Source organism: Oncorhynchus gorbuscha, unplaced genomic scaffold (assembly GCF_021184085.1).
Source record: "Oncorhynchus gorbuscha isolate QuinsamMale2020 ecotype Even-year unplaced genomic scaffold, OgorEven_v1.0 Un_scaffold_35:::fragment_2:::debris, whole genome shotgun sequence".
In the NCBI taxonomy this organism is placed as follows: Eukaryota; Metazoa; Chordata; class Actinopteri; order Salmoniformes; family Salmonidae; genus Oncorhynchus; species Oncorhynchus gorbuscha.
This window is the reverse complement of record NW_025745210.1, coordinates 453,774-464,367: the sequence shown is the minus strand read 5'-3', so window position 1 is coordinate 464,367 and position 10,594 is coordinate 453,774. Positions and strand designations below refer to the sequence as shown.

Sequence of the window (10,594 nt, the reverse complement as noted above, 5' to 3'; positions counted from 1 at the left end):
GCCTGGTTGGATCCAGTGACCTCTGGCATCTCTGGAGCGACTGAGGAAGAGGGAGTTATAATCTCAGATCAGAGCTTTACAAAATACAAGTCCACTATTCACACATTTTCTGATATATATATATATATATAGTTCCAGTGCACCTGAACCAATCACAGGACGGAAACACTCAGAGCCTTGACACAGACAAGAGAAGCTCGAGGTGCCAAGCTCACGTCACCCTGAGAGAGACGAGTGGCATTCATTTACTGTAGCTACAGTAACACAGACACACATCTATACGCAGTGCATGCACAAAAATGCATGTACACACACACACACACAAATACACACACAAACACACAACCACACACGCCTCCAATTAGGGCAATGGTAAACATCCCTGTGTGGATTGTTCCACTGTGACCTCGGTTTCAGTGGGCTGATACGGGTCACAGACAAGAGACACACTCCTCGTTCTCTCTCTCACACACTGCTGTGTGTTCCCTCTATTTCTATCTCTCTGTCATCAATGTATCTCTCACTCCCTCGCTCATTCACATGCAAGGTCATGGTATCGCAGCGAGACCACAGCTGCCGTCTGACTATAATAATAAACAGCAGACATTTAATAACATTGACGTGATCTCCCTATCTCTCCCTTACGTCACTCTCTCACCTACCTCAACCTTTCTCTCTCTCCCACCTCCATATATCTCTCCCGCTCTCTCACCTTCCTCTATCTTTCTCTATCTCACCTCCATCTATCTTTCTTTCTCTCTCTCTCCTCCCTCTTTCTCCCTCTGCTTCCCCCATCTTTCACCCTCTCTCCTCCCTCTATCTTTCTCTCTCTCAGCTCCCTCTATCTATCTCTATCTATATATTTCTCTCTCTCTCTGCCCAATCTATCTTTTTCTCTCGAACCTCCCTCTATCTTTCTCTCTCTCTGCCCAATCTAGCTTTTTCTCTCGAACCTCCCTCTATCTTTCACCTCCCTCCATCTTTCTCTCTACATCTCACCTCCCTCTCTCCTCCCTCCATCTTTCTCTCTCTCACCTCCCTCTATCTATCTTTCTTTCTTTCTTTCGCTCTCCTCCCTCTATATTTCTATCTCTCTCTCTCCTCCATCTATTTTCTCTCTCTCACCTCCCTCTATCTTTCTCTCTCTGCCCTCTATATTTCTCTCTGTCCCATCTATCTATCTTTCTCTCACTTACCTCCCTCTATCTTTCTCTCTCCTCCCTCTATCTTTCTCTCTCTTCTCCCTTTATCTTTCTCTCTCCTCCCTCTATCTTTCTCTCTTTCTGCTCCCGCCAACTTTCGCTCTCTCTTTCCTCCCTCTATCTTTCTCTCTCTCACTTCTCTCCATATTTCTCTATCTCTCACCTCCCTCTATCTTTCTCAAATGAAATCCAATTATATTTGTCACATACACATGGTTAGCAGATGTTAATGTGAGTGTAGCGAAATGCTTCTGCTTCTCGTTCCGACCATGCAGTAATATCTAACAAGTAATCTAACAATTTCACAACAACTACCTTATACACACAAGTGTAAAGGAATTAATAAGAATATGTACATAAAGATATATATGGATGAGCGATGGCCGAACGGCATAGGCAAGATGGTATAGAGTACAGTATGTGCATATGAGATGAGTACTGTAGGGTATGTAAACATTATATAAAGTGGCATAGTTTAAAGTGACTAGTGATACATTTATTACATCCAATTTGTAATTATTAAAGTGACTAGAGATTGAGTCAGTATGTTGGCAGCAGCCACTCAATGTTAGTGGTGGCTGTTTAACAGTCTGATGGCCTTGAGATAGAAGCTGTTTTTCAGTCTCTCGGTCCCAGCGTTGATGCACCTGTATTGACCTCGCCTTCTGGATGATAACGGGGTGAACAGGCAGTGGCTCGGGTGGTTGTTGTCCTTGATGATCTTTTTGGCCTTCCTGTAACATCGGGTGCTGTAGGTGTCCTGGAGGGCAGGTAGTTTGCCCCCGGTGATGCATTGTGCAGACCTCACTAACCTCTGGAGAGCCTTGGTTGTGGGCGGAGCAGTTGCCGTACCAGGCGGTGATACAGCCCGACAGGATGCTCTCGATTGTGCATCTGTAAAAGTTTGTGAGTGTTTTTGGTGACAAGCCAAATATCTTCAGCCTCCTGTATTCAGCCTCCTGAATTTCACCACGCTGTCTGTGTGGGTGGACCATTTCAGTTGTGATATGTACGCTAAGGAACTTAAAACTTTCCACCTTCTCCCCTACTGTCCCGTCAGTGTGAATAGGGGGGTACTCCCTCTGCTGTTTCCTGAAGTCCACGATCATCTCCTTTGTTTTGTTGACATTGAGTGTGAGGTTTTTTTCCTGACACCAGACTCCGGAGCCCTCACCTCCTCCCTGTAGGCTGTCTCGTCGTTGTTGGTAATCAAGTCAAACCACTGTAGTGTCGTCCGCAAAATTGATGATCGAGTTGGATGCGTGCATGGCCACGCAGTCATGGGTCAACAGGGAGTACAGGAGAGGGCTGAGAACGCACCCTTGTGGGGCCCCAGTGTTGAGGATCAGCGGGGTGGAGATGTTGTTTCCTACCCTCACCACCAGGGGGCGGCCTGTCAGGAAGTCCAGGACCGGGCGGGGTTGCGACCCAGGATCCTGAGCTTAATGACGAGTTTGGAGGGTACTATGGTGTTAAATGCTGAGCTGTAGTCGATGAACAGCATTCTCACATAGGTATTCCTCTTGTCCAGATGGGTTAGGGCAGTGTGCAGTGTGGTTGCGATTGCCTCGTCTGTAGAGCTATTGCGGCGGTAAGCAAATTGTAGTAGGTCTAGGGTGTCAGGTGGGGTGGAGGTGATATGATCCTTGACTGGTCTCTCAAAGCACTTCATGATGACGGAGGTGAGTGCTATGGGGCGATAGGCATTTCGCTCAGTTAATTTAGCTTTCTTGGGAACTGGAACAATGGTGACCCTCTTGAAGCATGTGGGAACAGCAGACTGGGATAAGGTTTGATTGAATTTGTCCGTAAACACACCAGCCAGCTGGTCTGCGCATGATCTGAGGACACGGCTGGGGATGCCGTCTGGGCTGGCAGCCTTGCGAGGTTTAACACGTTTAAATGCTTTACTCACGTTCGCTGCGGTGAAAGAGAAGCGAGCAAAGAAGTTGTTTAGTTTGTCTGGGAGCAGGACATCGTGGTCCGCAATGGGGCTGGTTTTCTTTTTGTAATCCGTGATTGACTGTAGACCCTGCCACATACCTCTTGTGTCTGAGCCGTTGCATTGAGACTCTACTTTGTCTCTATACTGACGCTTAGCTTGTTTGATTGCCTTGCGGAGGGAATAGCTACACTGTTTGTATTCGGTCATGTTTCCGGTTGCCTTGCCCTGATTAAAAGCAGTGGTTCGCACTTTCTATCTTTCACCTCCCTCTATTTTTCTCTCTATATGTCTCTCTCTTCTCCCTCTCTCTCGCTCTATCTTTCTTTCTCTCACCTCCCTCTATCTTTCTCTCTCTCCTGCCAACACCTTTCTCTCTCACACTTCCCTCTATCGCCCTCTCTCCATCATCTCCCTCTATCATTCTCTCTCTCTTTCCTCACTCCATCTTTCTCTCTCTCACCTCTCCCTAATTCCTCTCCTTTCACTCCTCACTTTCTATATTGCTCTTTCTCCTCTGTCTTGCTCCTCATTGTTCTTCCAGGTGTCTGTTTGCTGACTAGAACTGTCAGAAATGTAACACATTGTTTAACATGGGTGCCAGTTTCCACATGGAAATGAAAGAAAGCAAGTTAGACGTCATAGAGAGGGAAGTAGCATGCATGGATGCACGCACGCACGCACACACACACACGTGCACGCACACACGCGCACACGCACACACACACACAGCTGAGGGAAATGGAGGCAGGATATATGGTGTCAGGGAGTGTATCACTGTGTCCCTTTCTGCTCAGACTATTATACCTGCTGCTGTAGTGTAAACCTCCCTAAGGAAGCCCATTGTTTCAGAACACTTGTAGAGAGTCATTAAAAACTGCTCCTATTCAGTAGGGAGAGGAAGGCAGACAAAGAGGAGATACAGTACTTTAGAGAACAGTCCTGAGTGGCCTGTTAAAGTCTATTGTCAGGTATTTGACTTGTCTTAATGAATTGTATCAGTGCTCCATTAAGGTACTCTTTATAATGCAGGCTGTATCACATCCCGTCGTGATTGGGAGTCCCATAGGGCGGCGCACAAATGGCCCAGCGTCGTCCAGGTTTGGCCGTCATTGAAGTGTCACTCAATTCTCTAACCAACACCATTCACCCTCTACCCCCATTGGCCCAACCCAAAATAAGGATATTTATTGATATTGGGCCATCCCCAAACACTATATTCCTGGTGTATTTTAACACTAGGAATAGGATTGCTAATGTGTTGGGGTTAGAGGGTGACAAGGACACAACGACCCAGTCTGGGGTCAGCTCTCATCACCATGGCAATAATTCAGGAGAATTCTGGACGGTCATTAAGATGACATCTATTAGACATGACAGATGCAATTGAACTATTAATAAATTGTTTCAAGTGTGATGTTCATAGGACTAATTGACCTCTGGGCAGCTTATTAGAGATAGTTTTCTCTCAAAGAAAAAAATGAATAATAATTATCTAAATTTCTTACAAAGATGAAATGTTAAGGTGCAAGAAAGAGTTTTACTTTCACGCCCATTTATTATCTGAATCATTTTACGTTGTTCTACTCAGTATTTATGTTCATGTTCATGTATAATGTTTATTATTGACTCTGCAATGCAAAAATAATATTGTTCATTCACTAAGTTTATATGTTAATCATTGATTTAGACACTCACACTCACACATACACACAACACACACACTATTATCTAGCACACACAACACACACACTATTATCTAGCACACACAACACACACACTATTATCTAGCACACACAACACACACACTCTCATCTAGCAAACACACACACTCTCATCTAGCAAACACAACACACACACTCCATCTAGCACACACACACACACACACACACACACACACACACACACACACACACACACACACACACACACACACACACACACACACACACACACACACACACACACACACACACACACACACACACACACACACACACACACACACACACACACACACTCTCATCTAGCACACACAACACACACATACACTCTCATCTAGCACACACAACACACACACTATCATCTAGCACACACAACACACACACTCTCATCTAGCAAACACAACACACACACTCCATCTAGCACACACAACACACACACACACACGCACACACACACACTCTCATCTAGCACACACAACACACACATACACTCTCATCTAGCACACACAACACACACACTCTCATATAGCACACACAACACACACACTCTCATCTAGCACATAAAACACACACACACACACTCTCATCTAGCACACACAACACACACACTATTATCTAGCACACACAACACACACACTCTCATCTAGCAAACACAACACACACACTCCATCTAGCACACACACACACACACACACACACACACACACACACACACACACACACACACACACACACACACACACACACACACACACACACACACACACACACACACACACACACACACACACACACACACACACACACACACACACACACACACACACACTCTCATCTAGCACACACAACACACACATACACTCTCATCTAGCACACACAACACACACACTATCATCTAGCACACACAACACACACACTCTCATCTAGCAAACACAACACACACACTCCATCTAGCACACACAACACACACACACACACACACACACACACACTCTCATCTAGCACACACAACACACACACTCTCATCTAGCACACACAACACACACACTCTCATCTAGCACACACCACACACTCTCATCTAGCAAACACAACACACACACTGTCATCCCGACAGTCAGAATCCAGACAGCATCCCATACAGCGAAAGGTCACAGTAGGGTCACTCTAAAGGTCACAGTAGGGTCACTCTCAAGGTCAGTGGTCAGTAACTCACAGAAGACTTTGAGCTGTGTGATGGCCTCTCCAACCCCGGCAGGGCCAGCAGTGACCTGGCAGTAGAAGGGCAGCTGGTCCTCCACCGTCACGGGGGAGATGGTCAGAGAGAAGTCCCTTCCCATGGTCACTCTGTCGGACAGACGTGTCCCCTCATCACTCTTCCCCTCGCCGCCCGACACGGAACGGAATGCAACACGCTTCCTGGTGCCACCCTCCTCCTTATGAGGGGAAGAGGAGAGAGGGGAAGAAGAGAGAGGGGAAGAGGAGAGAGGGGAAGAAGAGAGAGGGGAAGAGGAGAGAGGGGAAGAGGAGAGAGGGGAAGGGGTAGATGGCCAGAGAGGAATTTCTTTTTCACAAGTTCAATAAACGACACAGACACTTCACAATGATATGTACAGTGCATTCGGAAAATATTCAGACCCATTGACTTTTTCCACATTTTTTACATTACAGCCTCATTCTAAAATGGATTGAGTAGTGTTTCCCCTTATCAATCTACACACAATACCCCATAATGATTTTTTTACCAATGTATTAACAAAAAAAAAACGGAAATATCACATTTACAAGTATTCAGACCTTTTACTTTGTTGAAGCACCTTTGGCAGCGATTACATGTGAAGTTTTTCCCATTCTTCTCTGCAGATTCTCTCAAGCTAAGTCAGGTTGAATGGGGAGCCTTCCTGCACAGCTATTTTGAGGTCTCTCCAGAGATGTTTGATCGGGTTCATGTCCGGGCTCTGACTAGGCCACTCAAGGACATTCAGAGACTTGTCCCGAAGCCACTCCTGCATTGTGCTTAGGGTCACTGTGTGCTTAGGGTCATTGACCTGTTGGAAGTCGAACCTTCGCCCCAGTCTGAGGTTTAAATCAAGGATCTCTTTGTACTTTGCTCCGTTCATCTTTCCCTTGATCCTGACTAGTCTCTCAGTCCCCACAGCATGATGCTGCCACCACCACACTTCACCTACAAATGTGATGCTTGGCATTCAGGCCAAAGAGTTCAATCTTGGCTTCATCAGACCAGAGAATCTTGTTTCTCATGGTCTGAGAGTCCTTTAGCTCCCTTTTGGTAAACTCAAAGTGGAGTAGCAATTTTTATCAATTAACTTCCGTCTGGCCACTCTGCCTGATTGGTGGAGTGCTGCAGAGATGGTTATTCTTCTGGAAGATTCACTCATCTCCACAGAGAAACTCTGGAGCTATGTCAGCGTGACCATCGGGGTCTTAGTAACCTTCCTGACCAAGGTGCTTCTCCCCTAATTGCTCAGTTTGGCCGGGCGGCAAGCTCTAGGAAGAGTTTTGGTGGTTCCAAAATTCTTCCATTTAAGAATGATGGATGCCACTGTGTTCTTGGGGACCTTCAATGCTGCAGAAATGTTTTGGTACCCTTCCCTAGATCTGTACCTCGACACAAACCTGTCTCGGATCTCTACGGACAATTTATTTGACCTCATGGCTTGGTTTTTTGCTCTGACTTGCACTGTCAACTGGGGGACTTAATATAGACAGGTGTTTGCCTTTCCAAATCATGAACAATCAATTGAATTTAACACAGGTGGACTCCAATCAAGTTGTAGAAACATCTCAAGGATGATCAATGGAAACAGAATGCACCTGAGAACAATTTCGAGTCCCATAGCAAAGGGTCTGAATACTTAGGTAAATAACATATTTCTGTTTTATAGCAAATGGTTTTTTTTAATTGAAAAAACTGTTTTCGCTTTGTCATTATGGGATATTGTGTGTAGATTGACGAGTGAAAAACTTTTTCAGTGGTTCTGCTGAATACAGGGAGTAAAAAGATATTAGGCACCAACTCCACATGAAAAAATACAACAAAATATACTGTATAAATATTACAGTATTCACTGCAGTGTTTTTGTGGTATTTACTGTAGCATTCCCTATAGTGTTTTTGCGGACAAAAGTCTGTAGTAAATTCGGTAGTACACTGTCGTATTTACAGTTAACTAGAGTAAAAATACTGTAGTTAAAGAAAACTGTAGTATATACACTATAGTAATTAATGTAGTGTTTTGCGGATTGTAATATACTGTAGTATATACTGTAGTGTTTTCACGGACATTACTGTGGTGTTTACTATAGTGTTTTATTTTATTATCTTTGACATACAGCGGTTCCTCCTTTAAAAGTTGCGAGCTTACACTGTGGACTTAGAGGTACCCAGCATCACAGCTTCATTGCTCCAGACCACCACAAGGGGGAGTTAGAACACTCGTTATGCATTTTGGTCCCAAGGTTTTTATATGACCAATCATATTGATTGGTTCCAATGACAAATTGGACGAGGGCCACCAGTTCGTGGTGACTTCAGCAAAGATGGCTGACAAAACATTATGGGGAAGCAAATGTTTGCAGTTATAACATCATAACGAGTCAAGCAAAACATGTACAATTGAGAGGAATATGTTAGTTAATGTAGAGACAAATGATTGTGCATATTTTTTTTGTCATAAAGTTAATTGATGAAAATTGCTATTTAGCTAGTATTTTTCAACCATATCCAATTCCAGGTGTATCAAACTCATTCATTTTAGCAAGCAGGGAGCAGGTTTCGAACTCTCAACATTCTAGCCCGAAGTCCAGCATGCTATCGACTGTGTTCAAATGTATTAAGGGGGGAAAGTATTATGATTAGTTTTTCACAAGCTAGCAGGATGGGCTATTAGCGGAACAATAGACTATTCAACCTTTACTAAAGAATTGTATAATAGCCAAGCTAGGTTTGAACCCCCCCCCCCCCTCTCTCTCCTCCTCCCCAACTTGCAACAAATCATTTTCAGGACTATCTAGAAAAAGCAGGAGAGATGCGCAATACTTTTCTAAGAAGAGGCTATTCTCCACAATGTGTGGATGAAGCTCTGAATTTGGCATTGGGGAAAACACGAGATGAACTGCTACAAAAAAAGACCCACTAGAGCTCAAGAACAAAGCTCTGATGAAGGCCGTGAGGCAGATATGTAAGCTTATTAAAGATCAGTGACAGGATCAGAACAGTGCGCGGTTTCCTTCTTCCTTTTCCTCATCTTATCCTGCTGTTGCCATGCACCTGTAAAAAAGATAGCTCAGATGTGCGAGTGCCTTTTGAATTTCACTTTACAAACAATAAGAGGGCTCAATTTGAGTCTATTTCTTCAGAGCCTAGACCTATATAAAATAACGTAACTGGCTGAGGTAGGCTCTGATGCTTAACAGCCTAATAGAAGTCGGATTTTTTTAATAGGCCCACTTACAATTGCAACAGGTCAAAAATGTATCATCCTACTTACAATTGAAATGGGAAGTTTACATACACTTAGGTTGGAGTCATTAAAACTCGTTTTTCAACCACTCCATAAATGTCTTGTTAACAAACTATAGTTTTGGCAGGTAGGTTAGGACATCTAAATTGTGAATGATGACACAGCTAATATTTCCAACAATTGTTTACAGACAGATTATTTCACTTATAATTCACTGTATCACAATTCCAGTTTGTCAGAAGTTTACATACACTAAGTTTACTGTGCCTTAAAACAGCTTGCAAAATTCCAGAAAATAATGTAATGGCTTTTGAAGATTCTGATAGGCTAATTGACATCATTTGAGTCAATTGGAGGTGTACCTGTGGATGTATTTCAAGGCCTACCTTCAAACTCTGTGCCTCTTGCTTGACATCATGGGAAAATCAAAAGAAATCAGCCTCCCAAAAATTGTAGACCTCCACAAGTCTGGTTCATCCTTGGGAGAAATTTACAAACGCCTGAAGGTACCACATTCACCTGTACAAACAATAGTTCTCAAGTGTAAACACCATGGGACCACGCAGCCATCATACCGCTCAGGAAGGAGACACGTTCTGTCTCCTAGGGATGAACGTACTTTGGTGCGAAAAGTGCAAATCAATCCCAGAACAACAGCAAAGGACCTTGTGATGATGCTGGAGGAAACAGGTACAAAAGTATCCTATATCGACATAACCTGAAAGGCCGCTCAGCAAGGAGGAAGCCACTGTCCAAAATCGCCATAAAAAAGCCAGAATACGGTTTGCAATTGCAGATGGGAACAAAGATCGTACTTTTTGGAGAAATGTCCTCTGGTCTGATGAAACAAAAATAGAACTGTTTGGCCATAATGACCATCGTTATGTTTGGAGGGAAAAGGGGGAGGTTTGCAAGCCGAAGAACACCATCCCAACCGTGAAGCATGGGAGTGGCAGCATCATGTTGTGGGGTGCTTTGCTGCAGGATGGCCTGGTGCACTTCACAAAACAGTTGGCATCATGATGAAGGAATATTATGTGGATATATTGAAGCAACATCTCAAGATATCAGTCAGGAAGTTAAAGCTTGGTCGCAAATGGGTCTTCCAAATGGACAATGACCCTAAGCATACTTCCAGTTGTGGCAAAAAGGACAACAAAGTCAAGGAATTGGAGTGCCATCACAAAGCCCTGACCTCAATCCCATAGAACAGTTGTGGGCAGAACTGAAAAAGCGTGTGCGAGCA

The 10,594-nt window shown here is 44.1% G+C and overlaps 1 protein-coding gene across 2 annotated transcripts in view; it reads right to left on the bottom strand.

Moving 5' to 3' along the window:
- Positions 1 to 10,594, bottom strand: part of LOC124017951 (basal cell adhesion molecule-like) — a 116,934-nt gene that overhangs the window by 31,140 nt on the left and 75,200 nt on the right. For both annotated transcript variants that reach the window (XM_046333191.1, XM_046333192.1), the window contains exons 3-4: positions 6,082 to 6,301; positions 1 to 40 (exon numbers count right to left, since the gene is read on the bottom strand). The exon at positions 1 to 40 is cut by the window's left edge and continues 28 nt beyond it. In XM_046333191.1, the coding sequence (XP_046189147.1) occupies positions 1 to 40; positions 6,082 to 6,301 (260 nt within the window). The remainder of the gene's footprint in view (positions 41 to 6,081; positions 6,302 to 10,594) is intronic.